Source organism: Tribolium madens, unplaced genomic scaffold (assembly GCF_015345945.1).
Source record: "Tribolium madens isolate multiple individuals breed KSU strain unplaced genomic scaffold, Tmad_KSU_1.1 Scaffold_19;HRSCAF=116;Tcas5.2_LG9, whole genome shotgun sequence".
NCBI lineage: Eukaryota > Metazoa > Arthropoda > Insecta > Coleoptera > Tenebrionidae > Tribolium > Tribolium madens.
In genome coordinates this window covers 13,709,918-13,731,320 of record NW_025400983.1, presented here as the reverse complement: position 1 = coordinate 13,731,320, position 21,403 = coordinate 13,709,918, and the positions used below count along the sequence as shown (strand labels likewise).

General features: G+C 31.6%; 2 protein-coding genes across 11 annotated transcripts in view; one reads left to right on the top strand and one right to left on the bottom strand.

Annotated features, from left to right (window-relative positions):
• Window positions 1-4,458, bottom strand: part of LOC123010570 (ras-related protein Rab-3) — a 6,914-nt gene extending 2,456 nt beyond the window's left edge. The window contains exons 1-4 of one of the 2 annotated variants that reach the window (XM_044407575.1): window positions 2,984-3,388; window positions 2,836-2,906; window positions 2,542-2,763; window positions 2,367-2,485 (exon numbers count right to left, since the gene is read on the bottom strand). In XM_044407575.1, the coding sequence (XP_044263510.1) occupies window positions 2,367-2,485; window positions 2,542-2,763; window positions 2,836-2,906; window positions 2,984-2,996 (425 nt within the window). In that variant the 5' untranslated portion in view covers window positions 2,997-3,388. Of the gene's footprint in view, window positions 1-2,366; window positions 2,486-2,541; window positions 2,764-2,835; window positions 2,907-2,983; window positions 3,389-4,054 lie in introns of those variants that run through there. The other variant, XM_044407584.1, reaches the window with a different exon arrangement.
• A 5,781-nt stretch (window positions 4,459-10,239) lies between these two features.
• Window positions 10,240-21,403, top strand: part of LOC123015995 — an 87,112-nt gene continuing 75,948 nt past the window's right edge. For all 9 annotated transcript variants that reach the window (XM_044416144.1, XM_044416142.1, XM_044416143.1 and 6 more), the window contains exon 1: window positions 10,240-10,341. The gene's annotated coding sequence lies outside the window, so the exon portion shown is untranslated. The remainder of the gene's footprint in view (window positions 10,342-21,403) is intronic.

Below are 21,403 nucleotides of genomic sequence, written 5' to 3'. Positions count from 1 at the left end.
ATATAGACTTTATATGTAGACTTTAGAAAATGATCAATATGTTTTAAAGATTAAGTCATCACCCATCCGGAATTGAGGCAAGGATTGAGGCGGCATTTAATAATGTTTAACCAAATGAAATAACGGAAGCCACTCAATCAGTTTTAGACTGGTTGAAAATGGTAAACATATCAAATATCTCTATAAATTATGACATATATTTATTGTACTTTTCCAAAGCTTACGTGATTAACTATAAAAATAAAAACAAAAACATTTTTTTTTGTGATTATTTCAAAAACTATAAGAGATGGGTTTAGGTCATGTTGATAAAAGTCCTTCTACAAATTGATGGACTTTTGATTGCCGTTGAGAAAATGGAGTCATTTCATTAAAAAAAAAACTGAGTTACAGCTGTTTGTTAAAGATCATTTTCAAAAAATCACACCACATATGCAATTTGAAGTTGACAATTTTGAAAATTCTAGAAAATTCTTTGAACCTTTGGTTATCGAACGCAAAAAAAAATATTCACTTATCACAAAGGGTTCAAGAACTGTGATGTTTTAAATGAACCTCTGCAAATGAAAATTTAGAATATTTAGCATTCTCAATTTTTAGCAAGAAATTTACTAGAATACAAAATAAACATGAATGAGAAAGAACCTCGGAAAGAATGCAATTAAACTAGTGTCTTGTGCATCGTTTTTGAGAAACGAGTTGAAAAAGTAACAGTTTTGAAACTAAAGCGCAAGAAGAATTTATAAAATGCATCAACTTTGAGCTCATTTCAATAAATTACACAAAATTTATTGCCAATTATCATAATACCTACTTGTATCTTTTGCTAAATAACTTTTTTCTGTATATACATCCTTTTTCATTAAAGTTTTTGTAGCAAGAACATCATTTTTGTCCACAACATTGTACTTACTTGCGGTGTGTTTCTATCAAAATTATTAGCACTGAATTCTGTCTTTAGACCTTAGGTAATGATGTCTGTCCTCAGGTATTGAATTATAGCGCTTTCAAAGAACAAACCGGCACACAAGATTCATAAAAGTCAAAATTTTGACAACATCTCAATTTGAAAACATATCCATATTTTTTAACAACATTTCTAGGCACAAAAACAAAGAGCAAACAAAATTTGTGGCTCTGGAGACAAGCTGGTATAATTGTTTTCATATTAATGTACATTGAGGTAATCGTTGAGAGGAGTCATTTTAAGGTGGCATCAGTGCGAAAATTTAAACAATTCCAATCTAAATCTTCTCTAAAAATTATTTTCTCAAATAAATATGTGTACCCCAGTTTTTGAGGTAGCAAAAATAATTAAAATGAACAACGTAATTTGTCATTATTAATATGATTAAATTTGTTCTGAATGACATTAATGACACTCTTTGTGTGAATCGGCTTTTAAATTAAAGCTGCATTTAGACTTCTACAACCTACTTGATGCACATTGATATGAAAAAGAGTATACCAACTTTTTCACCAATATTTTGACTTGGTAAATTCTGTTTTATTTGCATTATGCAATTATTCTGTTTCTATTTGCATTCAAATTACAATATTTATATGAAGTGGAGTTGTCGGAGGCCAGTTTACACTAGAAAAATGCACTGTCCCGTTTATTTATGTCCACTATTGTAATTCACTTGCTACCGCTCGTGAATCACACATTTTTCACTCACTGGTAAACTTTAAGTTTTCTTTACTTGTAAAACAATCTACTATTATTAGCAGCAAAAGCAATACGGTGGTATTTGTTATTGCACAAAAATTTCTCAAAATTTTACACCCTCTGTTCAATACACAACTGACACCGGTACAATAAAGAACAATCCAATTACATCCAATCGCAATGTAAGCGTTTTTGACCCCATAGATATGTATTAAAAGTTTTATTTTTACATAGAGTCAGCCCTGAAAGATTGTCAGTGGAATTCTGACACATCCTGTATAATAATTGTACTGAGGACATTATTAAATGTTTATGGTCCCAAAGGTGACACGTTTGCAAGATCTAGCGCCTTCGCCCGAAAAAAAATTTAAACTCAGATACCTACCCACTTACGACGAATACTACAACGCAGTAACGAAAAAAAAAATGTGTAGAAGTTCGACCATGCAAATATGTAGATACTATTTACTGACATACGTTGCGTACGTATCCATTTGATCGCGGTTTTTATCTTCCGAATACATTAAATTAAAATGAAATGTGTCGATAACAATAGAATAAAATTTAAATACATATTTATCATTCGACATTTAATAATCATATTCAAGAGGATGAAAAAGCGTGTAATGCTCAAAAAAAATTTATTCAAACAAGTATTTACTAAGTAAAAGCTTTAGGTACTTGCAATACTACTTACCAGTCTTGCACGCTGTTGAAAGACTCTTCGTTCGTTATATCATACATAAGAATAAAACCCATGGCGCCTCTGTAATAAGCAGTCGTGATCGTCCTGTATCTCTCCTGTCCGGCAGTATCCTTCCAAAACAAACTCATTTAGACCAAAAACGTCTCGCAATCAAGATAATACTCACCCATATCTGTAACTTGACACGTTTGTCATGTCTAAAAACCGTTTTGACCTTAAAATCGATTCCAACAGTACTGACGAAAGCCGACGTGAAACTGTCATCAGCGTATCGAAACAAGAACGAGGTCTTCCCTACAGAACTGTTTCCAATGATAAGCAGTTTGAACATGTAATCGAAATTCTGATCTGCAGCGTCTTTTTGCCATTTCGGGTCTGCTCCGGCCATCTGAAAAAAACGACAATAAAAGAAATGATGAAATGACGAGATTCACAAGCGCTGTTTGTTGACGTGACTTACGTAACCTAAGGGTATTTCCACCCAAGAAAGAAGCCTCGATTGCCGTTTGCGAAGCTCGAAAGAATGGTCACCTAATAGAAAGTTTGGAAACTTGAAAACTTGACGCGGCCAAGTTGTAATACTTGTAATGCATGGAAGTTTTATTTACCCGCTTTCGGCATTGTGGTGGTTCGGCGACGAGGCTTTAGTAACTGACATCAAAATTAAAACATTTTGCGATAAGTTACTCCTGTGATAAAGTTATCGTACTTGGTTAACCTACTTCCTTTTACAAAACTAAATACTAACCGAAACCTTTCGATCCATTGACAAAGTAATAAAATACTCGCAGAAGTGGTATTAAAACTGATAATAGCAACTTTATACTGATTACATGATAGCAAGTTAAATGTTCCAGGTAATTAATAAGAAAAAACAGTTTGAACAGTATTGTTACCTGGAATGATAAAACTACAGTAAATATCACACATGTGAAGGCCAGCTTCTACTTCGGTTTTTAATTTAAAAGCTTACTTTTATCGATTGACTTCAGCCTCTTTGTTTTTATAACAGGGGAATGTGATAAATCTGAGTAGTTTGTACGTAAGAGCAATCACTGTAAATGTAAAAAAATTAAATTACCTCTGAATTGTCAATAGAGTTCAATAAAGCTATAAAGGAATAACGAGCAATAAATTTGTATGGTAATTTGTTAAAATACATAACACCGAGAATACAGTAAAAAGCTCACAAAAGCTCAATAAAACCCTTTATGTAAAATTCAGTGTTGCAGTAAATGACACAGTCTTGCCGCAAAGAGATTTTTTTCACATGTGAGTTTTACATTAATAAACCCATTTATTAGGTTTATGTGTAAACTTCCAAAAAACTCAATCATGACGTAGGATATCAAAGTTTGAAAACATCTGTTGTAAAGTTGCACCAAATTAACAAAAGTATTCCAACCCTTATCAATCTATTTTGAACTCGTTTATCCGGGATGATTAAACTTCGACAAGTGGCCAATTAATGTTAAATCGATCGCGAAACATTCTTAATCCGTGTACTAATTAAAGTTGCATAATAAAAAACAATTACGCAGTTGATCTGTTTTCCTGCCCCTTATCAAACAAAGGTCATCGTGAAAATCGTCCTAGAAATTTTGTTAAAACTGAGTAAACAAGTAGACAAATTCAACAAGACAACTCGTTTGAAGCAATCAAGACAAAAACGTACTCACCTCGATAAGCTTTTAATCAAACCCTCAAAACTTTGTCCTCTGGAACACGGGTAGTTTATGTAGAAGACTTCCACACACTAATTTAGCGTTTATAACCCGTTTTAATATGAAAACAATTGAATGTGTTTTTATTACTGTATTCTATGGTGGTTGAGCTTTCGACTGCCTCAACCGGGAATCGATCAGCTGGAAGTACACTCCCCAGAGTCAACAAAGCACTCCTGAAATTTTCAAAATCGATATTCCGTGGAAGCTTGTCGCAAGCGGCATCTTTATGATAGGTGTAATGTTTCAGGAAAGCTTTAAGTCGCCCGGAAGAAAGCTTTTTAAAAAGAGCGGCAGTAATTAAATTCCGGTCGACGAGAACAGTCTCTGGTAAACTGCTGGGTTCAAATTGGATTCCTGCGGCGATTGGTCGTGACAGTTTGTTATCAGTATGTCACGATTTACTGCGGTTTTGTTTTGAAAGGGACTGTATTGAAAAGAGCGCATGACGTCAAATAGCGTCGATAATGGGCGTCAAAAGCAGACGCCACTGTTGACGACATCTTGTGGAAGAGATGGCCTTCATAAACAGAAAACTGTGCACGAAATGCTTTTAAATAAATAATTTCCAATTATAGTGGGTCCAAAAATAAAAGCTAATCTTCAGATACTGTATTCAAGGGCACTGATATCAAATAAATATTCATATTCCCTTCATTAATTAAAAACATCAAGTCATAAAAACACAATATAATGGCAGAATGTAGAAGCGTAACCGAGACACATTTTTTTCTAATATAATTAATATCATTAACACTATACTGCCAAAGGAATTCAATATTTACGATCCAAATTTCCACAAAACCTTTAATAGTGCATTATGTAACTAGTGCTATAAACGCCATTAGAGAAGTTTACACACGTGTTACATACTATACTTTTTCTACGACTACCACAACAAAATTTGCTTAAATTAAAAATTAAATTAAATGACAGAAAACTAACTTCAGCCCATGACAAATACGACAGTTAGCAACGTAACAAATACGCATAGTAGTCACGGCTTGTCAAAATGTATAAAAAAAGTCACTTAGCGTCATGGAAACATACAGGGTGCGCCAGAACTCGCGCCCCAGAGAAAATTTTCAAGTAATGTAAGATACCAGGAACATGAAAAAAATGTTTAAAAAATTCTGTGTCAAAAAATTTTGACATTTATTTTTTGACATTTGACATCTATTTAATGATACTGATGATCTTGTATATGTTTTTTTACAATTATTTAGTAAAGGGACAAAAATATTGCCAATAAAAAAAAAACTTGGAAAATTATTTTTGCAACAGAAATAAATAGTGTTAAAGTGCAAATTTTAAACCTTCATAATTTCGAAATTTTTATAGATAAAATTTTTTTTACATTTTTTCCATGTTCCTGGTATCTTACCTTACTTGAAAATTTTCTTTTTTTTTTCTCTGAGGCGCGAGTTCTGGCGCACCCTGTTACGATAATCCGTGTTTTAGATGTGGAAGTAGAAAAAATATTTATCCACACCATCGCCGTCTTGTTAGAAATAATCTTTTTCTAGCCTGGGCATTTTTTGAATTCATCTGATTCCCATTGGCGCTTTAATCTGGGGAAATTTTTTGATACATCCAGTTTTTTAGCTTAAAGTGTTCAACCTCATAATATCAATTCTCCCTGGGGTATCTTGTTTTGTTGTATCCTTCTTTCGCCACTTTTATTAATTGCGTTATTTTTCGTTAATAATTAAAAATCATTCCGTTTTTCCTTAGTAACCCCCGTACTAAGAAACAACTCGGAATCACCACTCTAATGTATTTTTTACGAAATGCCCAGGCGGGATCCACTAAGAAGGCGGTGATCCTCACAAACTACGAAATGAAAGTTTCGCACAATTATAGGTTGAAAATACTACTAAATCCACAAACAGTAAATAAATCCCTCGTTTCTTGTCCACTAGTCGCAATAAGCGACATCTGTCTAACCACATAAGCCCTGCTAGCAGAAAACTGTGTTCCTAAAGCAGCGGGAACGTGTTCTAAATCGGACATCCTGGACAGCTTTTTCGACATGAAATGAAATTATCGATTTCCCGTTATTACTGTTTAATGCGATTAATATCGTTCTTTGCCAGCTGAAGACAGCAAGAATTTTGGCAATATCAAAAAACACATCGAATTTTTCCTAGACTTCTAGAGCATTCAAGCTTCCATCTCTTTCGTTTTTATACTCCTCAGAAACGTAGGTATACATATAACAATTGAAGTGAAACAGGACTAGTCAGCAAACATCCATCCTTCGATCGAACTGGAAGGTCGCATAAATAATAAAATAATCTTTCAAAAATTTATAAGCAACTAAAACAAATTTGACTTATAGAGGTCGTGCCAGCACATCACGAAAATCTTTTCAAGTGACACGAGTGTGTAATAGCGGACAAAATTAATTATTGTTCGTGTTGTCGTTAGTAAATATAGTAAAAGGTGAGCTCAGTGTTTTTCAGTTCAGAAACTGAAGCAATATTTCCTTTTCTTTTCGGATTCTTTTAATTTGATTGGAACAGTTCTGTTTCTCTTTTTCGTTATCTTGGAAGTTTCCTGCGCCTTGATTTATTTCCTTTTGCGTAAAGTTTTGGTCTTCGAAATATAACATAACAGCAGATGCGAAAAATCAACTTGGAAAGAGCGTGCAACGGAATTTGATAATATTCTCTCGCTTTTAAACTTAGAACGAACGTTTAATATCCATACTTCGCTTTCAGCTGATAAATAGTAGTTGTACACTAGTGTAATAATGTGTGCAAGTAAATGTTTCATTTACTTACCACATTTATCAGGTCGATAAAAGTCGGGTATTTCAAGATAAAAGCCAGAACCACACTTCTGTTGTAACATTACGAATAAAATAGTTACAATCTCTTTGTACAAATTGAAAAATTGTTATAAGATGTAAACCAATGTAAATAAAATCTAGTCACGTCATGACAAAAAATTACATAATATAGTAAACATTATGAATAGAAATAGAATGTAATAAATAAGCCAATAATTTGACATGCCATTGTTACATGAAATAAAATAATGATCAGCATTTATAATCGGAAATGGTTTTCATAATTATTCGTGTCCACAAATAGCTATACACACCCTTCTTTCAATTTTTTATGTAGCAAATTTTTCAAAGTCAATTATAAATGATTGATGTTGGTTAATTACTAAGACAATCCAAAACAAAGACAAATTCTTAACAAAATCCAAGAATAAAATGTAACACAAAATATTAAATTGTTAATGCTTTGGTATAATTTAAAATTTTACTTTTTACAACATACTCCTAATACAGGATGTTTATAAATGCCTGGGTATCAAGTAACTTCTGGAATTTTTGTTAAATTTCCTGTCTTGTGATGACTATAGGTACACATACATGGAATCGTTGTTTCCATTTTCTTCTTCTTTATTTTCGGTCATTTGCATAAAGTGTGGTCTCAATTCAGTTAAACGTTAGACTTAGACTTGATAGTTGGAATTTGCACTACTTGAAACAATTTTAGTCTAGTCTTGTGAATTTAGTCCATAATCTGCCAAAGTCACATCTACCAAGATTTGAAATGCACCTGTGTTTATTGGTTTGTGAAACCCTGTACTCAAAACAAACACTGTACAGAACACTTGAACACCAGCAGAAAGAAAGCAAAACGTCTTCACAAACTTTTAAGTGAGAAATCATCATCTTCAAATAATCCAATAAAGGATCTCACAGAGTCTTTTTAAAAATGATACGGATCCAATATCGTTCCCAAAGTTAATTTTCGCTGTATTTTTCACATGAATCCTATCTGCGTCTGGGGCTAAACCATCGCTCTTCCTGCAGAAGCCACGATATTTAAAAGTAGGCAAGTCTTTGTCAGCTGATGCGTGCTGCCTGTTCAGTGTCTAATTCCATTTCACGACACTTGGTTTTCGATGAAAAATTCTCAAAAGCACAGCATAATTGTACAAACGACGAAACTTTTTACAGGCGAGCATTAAAATAACCTTACTTTTTTAATTTAACCTGTGGATACATTTAAAAATCATCGTGTGATAACGATGTGGAGCCCTCCAAGAAAGCTTTATCGGACTTCCCGACACTCTCCACGGATAAACGTTAAATTTCACTTAACAAACACTCAATTGTACTCATTTCATCTTTTATTTAACCGATAAATTTAAGGGATTGAAAGTGTTGAATTCAGAATATCAGTCAAGCGGCAAAGACATGTTGACATAATTTGCAAAGCCAACTTGATGCCCAGGCAATTATAAACAGCCCTGTATAAATTAATATAAATTTGTGATTGTGATATATTGATTTCAAAAAGAAATGTTATTTGGTTTTCAATTAAACAATATAAAATCTTACTCTAGTTACTCAATAATCGAACTAGATTACTTCGTAAACAATATTGCAATTTCGAGCTTTTTGACTATTTAAAAACATCTTTGACAAATGAGAGTTCCAGTCTTTTTATGAATCATGATAATTAATTCAAAGTGTCGCCACCAAAGATAACATTTCAATAAAAATTTAACTCGTGTAAACTCAATAAAATAGAAACGTAATTTAATACTTTATAACCTTTTTAAACAACTTTTGTGTAAATATGTGTGAGAAGTTTATTCTTTACTTTGCAGCTTCTCAACTTCCATCTCTGAGTTGTTCCAAGTATATAAGACACATTCGTTTAAGATATGCTTACATGTTGATAAATGTAGATAAATCCATGTGCTTGGTAAACTATATCTGGTATTATCTTTTATGTATAATCCAAAGCCCAACTTATCTACTCATGTGACAGCGGAGTGCAATTCCCATTAGAACAGAATTTCATTCCGCATAAGTTTTGTGAGCTTGGATATAAGTCTATCGACACTTTATCTCACGAATTAATGAAATTTAACACTTAGTTAACTTTAGTTTAACTTTAAATAACGAGATAAGTTGTAAAATGAAGTTCGGGTTGGGTTTCCGCGTCGTTTTCTCACACTGCTCACAAAAAATATTTCAGACGTTTGTATTATTGAAATACTTTAGTGTTTTTATGAAGCCACGTATTTCGTAATGTAGTCACGAAGCGTCTTAGACTATTACAAAGAGAATTTATTTCAACTAAAATTTTGATGACGTCAAATGGAAACATCGCCTTCAAAAAGAATTGCAAAAGATGGGAAAACTCTTCATTTTTAGCGCAAGGTAAGCGTAAAAACCGCCAACATTGCAGCTCATAAAATTAACGCAAAAAACCACAATCAACTAGGAGAAAAATACCCTTAATGGTTCTAATTTAAGTATTAAAAATTCTGAAATGAAAGTAAGAATGCTTTAAAAGGGTGCTATTTAACCTTTTATATCTTTTCCCGGCACCCATTTACTTCAAGCATTCGCATCAAATGTTTCCGATTTTATTGCCTCGCTAACAATGCCGGACCTGTTTTTATATCGAAAAATCTACTAAAAGCATCAGAAATACAAATCTGAATAAATTTGGCAAGGCGTTAAGCGTTTTCTCTAATCGATTAAGTAAATTCAAGACGATTTGACGATGATTGAGTACGAAACATGTCATCTCAAGTTTGATGTCTGTCGTAAAGTGATAACAAGAATGCTCTCCGATTTTAATTACAAAATCCGCTTCAACATTTGGCTCCAATTGAAAAAAAATCGTCTAGGGTCATTCTATAAGTATTCCTGGGTATCAAGCCAAAAATGTTTCATCCAAGTTATAATTGCGATGACGCTGAATTTTCCACAGGAGTTTGACGTGTCCATCAAACTTTTTAATAATTGGTTGTTTGGCGTTCCCCTTGTTTATAAAAATTTTCGCCAAATTGCTTAAACATAATCCGCGATCCCAGATTACAAAAATAAAATTATTTATGAGTTGTCAGTGAGCTGAGTTGTCTATTTGCTGTTTTATCTCTGACAAGTCTTTCACCAAACGGAAACTCCTCCCATTATTGTAAATGCGTCCTCTTCGGGTAGGCCCAGATCTTGGAAGGGAAAAGGATTTAATTAGAGTTATCTTGCGTTATCTTTGTGATAAGAGTACAGCGACATGCGCGTCATCGTCCTGACAGGTAATGCAAAGACGCGTTGAACCTGTACGATACCGACGCCTGTAGTTTTCAGTAGTCAGTATAGCTCCGGCAGCGGACGGAAATAACCGCGTCCTGGGCGTCGCGACGCCCGCGCTCGTGTTGAACACAGTGTGTGATAGTATGAGTGCGCGATGCCTTAGGTAGGTACGACCGTCATCCGAAACTTGGTGTTTTTGAAAGAGTATAAATACCTGAAGGTTTCCCCAATGATCGCTCATTTTTTCTCGTCCACAATTCCCCAAAATAAACTTTTCAACTGTTCACTAACTTCCGAGGGAACTGTAACAAAACCGAAAAATTATGTAATATTTTTCCGGTGACGGTTTTTCAGCTTTCATGTGTTCGATACCGGATTTACCTCATGTACAAGAAAGAAAGAAAATCGGTTTAGGGAAATTACATTCGCGCTTTGTGTCAGTAAATTTAATGCAAACTGGAAAATTTGTGGTTCAAAAATCAAAATTCAATTTTCCAACTTGATAACTTTTTCATTTGGGGTTGGAATGATAAATCGGTCTTTCAAAGATTGTTCTTTGCGTGTAATGGAGCCAGGAGGATAAACACGACACCAAATGAATAAAAGAACTCGCTATCGAATATTATCGCGTTATTTACTCCATCATCAAATTTCCTTTTTATTTTTTTATATTTGTTTCAGAGATGATAAAAATGAATAATAACTTCATTATTGATCGTACAATTTTACAGAAGACTTCGTAAAAAGACTTTTCTTACGGTAATTGAATGCGACATAAAAGCAAACTATATAGGTAAATAATAAACATAAAATTTTAGTAGAACCGTAAAGTACTAAAATATCCGCAAAGTGCCCATTGAAAACATTGCTAAATTTATTTGTAAGAAAAATATTATTGTTGCAAGCACACATTCTGTTGTGTGTCAAAAAGGTCGAACAAGCTTAAAGGTATAAAAATTCCAGCACTAAAGAGAAATAAAAATAACCGTATTTTTAGTTATTGGACATTCTTAAATGTGTAACACCCGCTTGGGGTCCATCAGAAGACCGGGTCTTCAATAATAAATTCTTCTTACTAATTCTTCAACAATCTATAAAATTGCTCTAAGTAAATATTTACAAAATTTTGCCGCTCAACTAAAGGAAACTAATAAAATGAATTATTTTTTAATAAATCAGAAAATCGGATTTCATGTATCCAACATAGCAACATTTAAATTACCTTAATTGTCATGTTACCAGAGAAACAAATAGTACTTTGTGAATATATTAAGATCTGACAATTTCTTGCAAATTAAAAAAAACGTAATACCTTTTGAAAAATAAGTTTGTGTGCTAATGAATATAGTATAAACATTTGCTTAGCACTAAGAACAACGCAACAAATTAATTATTACTTAACGAAATTTTATTTTTTACAATGTTCTTACATCTCAATAGTAACAACAAAAAGGTGTTCTTGAACTGTGTTGTCGGTTCTTTTTTTATTATTTTAAGAGTGAGTTTTCGCTGAGAAGTAAATCGTCAGAGGACTCGTTTATACAGGGTGCGCCAGAACTCGCGCCCCAGAGAAAAATGCCATATAAAGTAAGATATCAGGAACTTGGAAAAAATGTTAAAAAATATTTTATCTATAAAAATTTCGAAGTTATGAGGGTTTAAAGTTTGCACTTTGACTCTATTTATTTCTGTTATAAAAATAATTTTCCAAGTTTTTTTGCTATAGCCTATTAAAAGAGGAAACAAGGAAGCTGTATCCTAAATTGTGACTCTGTTCATTTTTATTTGTGGCTTTTATAGGCAAAATATTTGTCCCTCTACTAAATAATTGTAAAAAAATTTATACAAGATCATTAGTATCCTTAAATAGATATAAAAAACGTCAAATATCAAAAAATAAACGTCAAAATTTTTTGACAAATAGAATTTTTTAAACATTTTTTCCATGTTCCTGGTATCTTACCTTACTTGAAAATTTTCTCTGGGGCGCGAGTTCTGGCGCACCCTGTATAAGCAAACAAATGCTGTCAATACACAAAGCTAAATTTTCTTTTTCACGTTCGTAAAAACCAAATAAAGAAACAATCAATATTCTACAAAAGTTCAAATTTAATTTAGTTTGAAACATTAAGCATTAAACACAACTCTTTCAATATCGTAAGAAAAATATTTTCGTATACGAATACTGTTTATCTACCACATAATGCTTGGAGGTATTTAGTTAATTTTAGTTTTACCATAAAGATGCTAAATATGTTACAAATATTTATTTCTTTAATTTCCGTAACATATACACATACACATACTATATTCTAATAATATATAATATTAGGGTCGTTCATATAATTTTGAACTAAACGATTTACCCTACATCTTTCATCAAATATTAAAATAATCCAATAACTTCTTTGATAGAAAAACTTTCTTAATGGAAACATTGTTTCTTTTATATTCTAAAAATCAGGAAAAGGTTTTTAGAACTTAGGTTTAATTTTAATTTAATAAAAGTTGTACAGAAATTTTAAAAAGTAATAGTACAGGTCTAAACAAGTCAAAGTAACTCCAATTGTCTTATCCCAATGTTTATTGATTCTGAGATATAAAAAGTGCAACCTCAAGTATATCACCGGAAAATTAATCAAAAAGTGCAATATTAACAAAGTTTTCATGATTACTTTATTCCAAAGTTTATATTGCTAATAGTTTTTAATATTGGAGGTACTGCTTCAACAAAATAGTATAGTACATATTATGATACGAGTTTTATAGGAAGCATTTTGTCGCACGCACGCAGAAGTAAGTGCGACAAAATGTCTTATAAACAAGATATCATACAGTATTTTTTCTACTTTGCACTTTTTTAAACAAAAAAGTTAAAATTCTGCGGCATTTGACAACATTGCAGGGTGGCTAGGTGGCCATGAAATAAATTGATCTGAAACGTCATTATTTTATTCGTAAAAATGAATTCCGAAGACGTTTTGCAATGTAATGTACGTCTCTAAAAATACAGATCTTGACGGCAAATACGATGACAAATTTACTCCCTGTGAAATCACGCCAAAATTGTTCAGTAAGTTGACGGCAAAACCTACCTAACCCCAAAAGTCTCACAAGTAGTAGTAAGTACTTGTTGTTTTACTTTGTCCTATGACCTAAAGGTTTGCTTAAGCATCACTAATTATAATGTTAATTATTATTTTCACCTTGCATTTAATATTTTTACTTACTTTACCTAATATTGTTACTTAGAAAAACTTAAATATATACAGCATTTGATTTAAAACTTAGCCTTTAATTTGTTTCCTAAAATATTACGGTGCGTTCACAACAAACTCATATACAGTATGTCCCCGTATTGAGTTTACAAAAATAAAAATAAATTTCTTTGATTTTACGTCAGAACTTCAATTAAAGTTTCATTGTTCTGACTCAGTGGAAAGAAAAGTTCATTTTTCTCTCGGTTTTGGGCTTGTAATTTTTTTCTATGCTTTTTAAGTTCCATCACTATTATGGTTTTAATTTTTTGACAAGGATATCACTTGGCAATTAACTAATTAATTGAATAATGAGTGTTCTTGTTAAAACATGACTTTGTTTTTTATCTTAAAACTGTTTCTTTCAGTTGGCATTTATTAAAATTATGTTATTCACAAACATTTCTGTTATTTAACTTGCGTAAACTCATTTGTTAAAGTGACATCTTTGTTAAAAAAATAAAACCGCCAATGTCATGTAATTTAAAACGCAGAGAAAAACGCAAAATCAAGAGAAAAATGATTTTTTCTTTCCAATGAGTCAGAATAATGAAGTTTTAATTTCAGATTTGCTCGTTTCAGGTGAAGCAAAAAAATATTTTTCCTTTGTAGTTTTGGCGTAAAATTAAAGTAAAGTTAAAATGTTTTTGCTTTTGTAAATTCAATCCAGGGAGACCCTGTAGTAGTCGCCGCCAACAAAGACGGCAAATTTAAAAAAAACAGCCGTTATATTGTCATCTTTTGTTCTCTCTTAACAAATATGACAATCACCCTGTAATTTTCAGTTTTTAATTAAAATTTTCTTCAATTTTTAATTTTGCGATGAGTAAAGTTCTTAATGAAATGAGGATTTTGTTCATTTTTAATTTTGATGAAAAAGTGTTTAATTATTTTTAAAACTGTAATAGAAGTGTTGCAATTTTTTCAATTAATTGTAAAAATTTTAAAATAAAATTATAATTGTCTAATTAAAATGCATGACATTGTGAACATTGCTGCTGACAAGCCTCAAAAAAGCGAGATACTTTATAATTTTGTCCTATTTAGTTATTTTGTTAGATTATCTAAAACCATAATTATTTGATATTGTTATTTAGAAACCTAATACCGTAGTAACATCTTGTCCGGATCGGTATATCGTATCTCGAGCGGAGGCAACATCTTTATTTTATGACGATAATGCGTGTCTTACAATTTACGATTGCACCCCATCGTAAAATACGTTTAACAGCACTTACGAAACATTTTTCTGTTGAACATGATCAAACAATTCGCCACTAAATTTGACGATAAAGTTAATTTCTAATATTCAAAAATCCATTTATATGAGAGAAGTTATTTCGAACGTGACGTTCTCGTTTTCATATTTTTACATATTAAGCGGAAATGGAAATTTTAGTATAAGATGTTTATACGCGAGTTTGATATCTGATACAATTATTTTTACAATTACGTTATAATTTCGTCGACAAAAGTCTGATCCGAACTAAATCAGCTTTGTTAAAAGAAAATTGATATTTCAAACTCTATGTACGGGTACAACAAAGGTTACGCGACTTCCTGAGGCATATTTTATTAATATACTCGTTTATATTAATTATGGCTAGGTTTTATCAAAAGTTTACCACCGTAAAGGCATTGTCGTTTAATAAGAAAACTACATAGTGCTTATTACATGGCCTTTAATTATCATTGAACACTCTTGGTAAAAAACACTTAGGTTTCTCAAAATCAGACTACATAATTTGTGTTAAAATCAGTCAATTAATTTTGGTAAAAAATATAAATATAAATCTATCTTGTCTATTTTAATTATGAGAAAAAAAATTATTTTTGAGGGAAATTATTCGAAATTTTAATTCCAACTTGCCTTTGCACAACAATCTGCAACCAAAACAAAATAAATTATGAACATTTAGTTAACACCATATCTGTAATTTAAAAGTATTATATGTTTTTTTATGGTATTTTCTGCAAAAAGTGTCAATGTGCACTGTATTGACAATTTTATTAATCCTTCCTCCATTGATTTATAATAATTTATAATTATAATTGCTACATTGGGTTAGTTCTGTGTAAAATAATTACGTCCACATCTTCTTGACTAATCTCTAATAACAAATACCTATGAAGGAAGTTTCGTAATCTAAGAGACATACAAGGTGATTCACGAGGAATTAATGAGCCTAACCAAATTCTCGATGCAACCACCATTACCTTTCGCAAGTTTCTTTGCGACAAATGTAATGGTGGTTGCATCGAGAATTTGGTCAGGCTCTTATTCCTCCTGAATCACCCTGTATAAAGAGCTCTCTCTTAATGAAAAGGTCAAGGTTGAGGTGTTATTTTCGTTTTCCGTCAGAAAAATTGACGAGGATCGATTAAAATAATAATGGAAAGATCTTATTTTTGACAAAATGATAAATTCCTACTCATAGAAATGAAAAGTTACATTAGGAGCGAAATTTTAACAACGGCACTCGTTTGAAATACCACTCATGTAGAGTCAAACCTATGTAACATTGTTAACATTAAATATTCACTTGACTTCACTTAAACAAATGTAGGAGAAATACTATTCAACTTTGAGGTGCTTTTACTGTTGAAGTATAGGGTGCGCCAGAACTCGCGCCCCAGAGAAAAATTTCAAGTAAGATAAGATACCAGGAACATGGAAAAAATGTTTAAAAAATTCTATCTGTCAAAAAATTTTCTCATTTCTTATTTTGACATTTGACATTTTTTTATATCTATTTAATGATACTGATGATCTTGTGTATGTTTTTTATAATTATTTAATAAAGGTAAAAAAATTTTGCCAATAAAAGCTACAAATAATATTGAACAATTTAGGATACAGCTTCCTTGTTTCCTCTTCTAATAGTCTATAGCAAAAAACTTTGCAAAATTATTTTTCCAACTGAAATAAATAGAGTCAAAGTGCAAAATTTAAACTCTCATAACTTCGAAATTTTTATAGATAGAATTTTTTTAACATTTTTTCCATATTCCTGGTATCTTACCTTATATAGCATTTTTTTCTGGGTCCCGAGTTTTGGCGCACCTATATAACAAGAAAAAAACTGAGCAAGTCTCTTCAATTTTCTGAAACACATCTTTCGCTTTAACTTTAACATTTTGAACTTAATTAACAAGAAATGTGTGCGTGTCAGAATGAGAAATCAGAGGGTCTTAGACCTAAGTTTACCTCATTACAATCTCCTCAATGAAACACGACTTCGCTTCTCTCATGTTCGTAATTAAGGGAGCAATATCACAAAACATGTGGTAAAGAGTGCCAAGCCGGAAAACTGATCAAAAGTCAGACAAATATTCTGTAATTAATTTAGTACCTTTACAATACATAATAACAAAGCGGTAGGTTGCCAGGGCAACGTAACTTCATCCAAGGTGACCTAATGACGTGAAGCTCGCAGGAAAATTCGAATTTCTTTCAGTCACATTTGCATGATTTTCATGATGCAGCAGAATTCATTATTTCAACTCTTGCATCAATAATAGGCGAATTGATTTTGAATAATTTCATGGACCAGTCTAAAAATTTAAATAATCTTTTATTGATACCGATATTTCCCTTGAGCAGAGTTATTAATAAACGCGTTTTGATCATAAATATTTAGATAATTGGAATTTTTACTGCAAATTCGCGGTGTCCTAATTACAATTTAGCACGGCATTATTACATTTATTGCGGTACTATCGTATTTAATATTTCACAAACGATGCAAAAATAAACTGTGAATTCAGAGAACAGCTTTGACAAAATGTCAGAATGATAGATTAACAATACGGTAGATTCAACATTCAATCAGAGAAACTTCCGCTAGATATGTTTAGATTAAAATTCAGAATTTCTTCTTTGCCATATGTTTATTTTACTTCAGGGATGCATTCCTAAATTCATAATACAATCAAATTTACCCTCGTAACTTCTATCTCGGATGTTTTACTAAAATGTGTATTCAAAATCATATACATTAATTTTCAAGCTACGTTTATTTTTCTTGACGATAATAACTTGCACGAGATGAAATTCAAATCAAACATTCGGAAATAATCACAAATTTTTACGCTTTATTCCACTGTATTTATTTGTTCTGTGCTTTCTATACACATGTAGCTATTGTTACATAAAGCACTAAAAATATTGCTTTAAATTTAGAAAATATTCGCATAAAAGGTCAACAACATTTTAATGAGAAAAAGAGCCCATTCTAGAGAGGGTGTAGCCCATTCTAGCCCTGCTAGCTTCTGGGACAAGTACTAATTTCTACGTCTCGCCTGCTTCAGCCACATATATTTTATTTCCTTTTTCAGCCAAATCCACTTCAATTATTATTTGCTGTTATTTGCTACTGTTTAAAATACAGGGTGTGTCAGAACTCGCGCCCCAGAGAAAAATTTCAAGTCAGATAAGATACCAGGATTTAATGATACAGATGATCTTGTATTTGTTTTTTCATAATTATTTAGTAAAGGTACAAAAATTTTGTCAATAAAAGCCACAAATAACATTAAACAGAGTTAAAATTTAGGATACAGCTTTCTTGTTTCCTCTTCTAATAGCCTGTAGTAAACAAATTTGGAAAATAATTTTTACAACAGAAATAAATAGAGTCAAAGCGCAAAATTGAAACTCTCATAACTTTTTTTATAGAAAGAATTTTTTTAATATTTTTTCCATGTTCCTGGAGTCTTACCTTACATGGCATTTTTCTCAGAGGCGCGAGTTCTGGCGCACCTGTATATTTTCTTTTTTTTCTTTTCTTTTCTCTTCTTTTCATTTTGCATACTCATACAAATACAAATTGTATTTAATTAAATTATTTCTTTTGGATTTGTTTTATATTTTTGTTTGAATATGAAAGAGAGAAAATATAAATAACTGCAAATACCAAAACATCATTTTTCTTTCGTTTAAAAAGAAATCGCCGTTTTCAGGACTATTCAGAAGAGTATTCAAAACAGTCGGCTAGTCCTTTCATTTTACAATACAGCAAATATGTTATCCTTTTCAAATATTGTCAACACGAAGGATATGTTGAAGCTCCTTCCACTATCGACCATTATTAACTTACAACTGTTAAACGCTTTGCAAGTGCTTCCACCCAACATCTTCGTGATTTTAAACAATATTCCTGTCTTGACTGCCTACATACTATCGCGATGCATTCTATAATTATTTACTTGTCCCTAAAAAGCTCAACAAACCTTTTTATATTGGCAAAACATTTCAATCACAATAAAATGGGTGTTGATTGGGTTTTACGAGACAAAATAAAACTTGTCATATTAACTACTATTACTGTCTAGGTCACATGAAACCAAAAATAACACATTTGAGTCGAATACATCGTTTAGATGACGTGAAAAATTTCGTCACTTTCGTCAACTACAGAAATAACAGTTTTTATCTCTAGGTCACTGTAACATGAAGAGATGCCACACTGTTACTGAGATAATTAATTTTAAAACGACGGAGACTTAAAGACGCTTATATACTCGTACTTCTCAAAATAAAGCCAACATTTAACTTACTTCAATTACTTATTACTTTTTAGGCATAGTGCCATATTAAAACGTTAGATCGAAGGTTTGTACTCCAAATGAGCGTTTCACTTGCTAATCTACTTTATGCAAATACTTTAATTAACAAGCTTCTATTACGTGTAGCACAAGTCCGACCTATTGATGGTGCTCATCCTGCTGTAGGTATTTTACGGCTTCATTTCCTTATTTATGTAACAAGACAGAATTAAATTACATAAAGAACGTCCAAATAAATCAATACATATTTCCACAAAACGAGTCGTCTATTTTGCAGCAAACCTAGTGTAAAAATAATATTTTTGTTAATCAACGGTTGCAGCTTTTCTTTTTTTAACATTAAATATTAATCTTGTAAATCGTTCGGGAAACTATTGCAAACTTTGTTCTAAGACATCAATCATTAATACACTTCTCCTAGCGTTAAATTTTTTTCTGAAGAAACCAAGACAATGACAAAAATATTACATACATACATAAAAAGAGAGACAGTATAAAACAAAACATCTTTCGAGGTAATAGTACATTACAAACGTGTTCTGATAAATCACAAGGGGTAATGCCATTACCACCGAGGTTTGTAAGCTATTTTATTCACAAGCACATTATTTTTGGTCAAAAATTTAAATTAAATAAAATTCTAACAAAGGTAATGTCCAAACGTGGTAGGTCATCCTAATTGCGTTTGATTTTTGACATTTAAAAAAAATATTGAATGTGTGAATCTGATTTAAAATTGTTGAAATGGAGTAGTGTATTTCCCCAGAAAGAAAAAAAAAACTGTTACAGAAGCAATTGAATACAAATTTAGAAAAACATTATGCGAACTTGACAATTTGAAAGAAAAAATTCCTGATATTTTTGTAATCTTAACATTGGCGATCCTGCATACTACCGCCTAAGAGAAATAATGTTATTACCTACTCCTCATGAGATATAATAACGTGTCTCCCAACCTTTAAAAGGTTAGTAATTGGCGTATTACAATGGTGATTATGAATACAAGATGTTACCCAGGATGTAAGAAATAACGTTTCCAAATCGTTTGCACTATTGGCAAAAAGTGAATGGTTAGCAGTTTGAACATTCGATTTGATAAAACGTTCATTATTAACATGTGCTATTTGTTTTAAGTTTGTTTGATTTTTAATTGCAGAAAAATGGTGATTTTTTACTTTTTTCCCCATTAAAAAATTTCGAGGATTATAGAGGATTAAATTGAAAAAAAATATGGAGAACAAAAACAATTAAATTGAGACAATCAACCTGTTTAAGAATTTTATTCATAAATTTACCCCAAAGAAGTATACTAGCAGATAATTAGGAAACATATCAACTTGTATTTTTTATATTCAGAGAAATCCATGAATTTAGTTTTAACTTAAAAATTGTTAAATTTAACTGTCGTAGACAGTTAAATAATAATTTCTCTAATATTTTTGTGGTCCTTAAAGACACATAGCGACAATTAATTGCAAAAGATATGGATCATAAACTCTAACTCATAAAGCACATGTTTAATTGTGATTTAATTAAATACTAAAATTTAACCAAAGTTGGTGCTTAGACAGTATTAATTTGTACGGAAACAAATAATTTTACCTTAATAAATTTTGTATCTGTCACGTAAACATGTTCGTAATATTAGGCCATATAAAAGTTTCTCAAGAGATATCCTTTTAATAGTTAACAATCACATTTCTTACCATCTGAATCTCGTATAATAAAAAGAAAATAAAGGAGTTCGTAAGGAAATATGGTATGTTTCGCGAAACTGTACTAATAAGACTACACTGTGTTTATGCAGTCGTAAAAAGTTATATTGCGGAAGAAATGTGTCAGATATTACCTTGAAATTATAGGCTCTAATTGCATAGTCGTTTTCAGTCTCAGGATTTTTAAATTTTTAATTAAAGTTTTTTTAAAAAAATATCTCTATGATAAACTTATTTTGAGGTGTACAACCGACAAAAATAAATTTACGATTAAAATAAAAATAGGCCAAGTAGCTCAGTAATTTTTGTCCTACCGTCTGAAAAGCTAGTGTTTCACAATCAATATGTACATAAAATTATGTTTCTAAATGTTTACTGCCAAAAACCATAGACAATGTTTTTCAGAGTTAGCCAAAAGCGACTTGTGTCTGTCTTTACCCATGTCACCCTATATAACATACTGAATCAGCAAACCTTGGCCGGTGGAGTTTATAAATATCTGTCCAAGCAGTCAACAAAAAAGATTGAAGCGAGAAATTTTAGCGGAAAGAATCGTTCTGACGCACAAAATTTCAGACATTTCACTGGGACAGCTTTCATTTGCATGAACAACACGTTAGATTTATTTTCAAAGACAATCTCTTGCAATTTAACGTTAATTTCACCTTCTCTTCATAGAACCGGT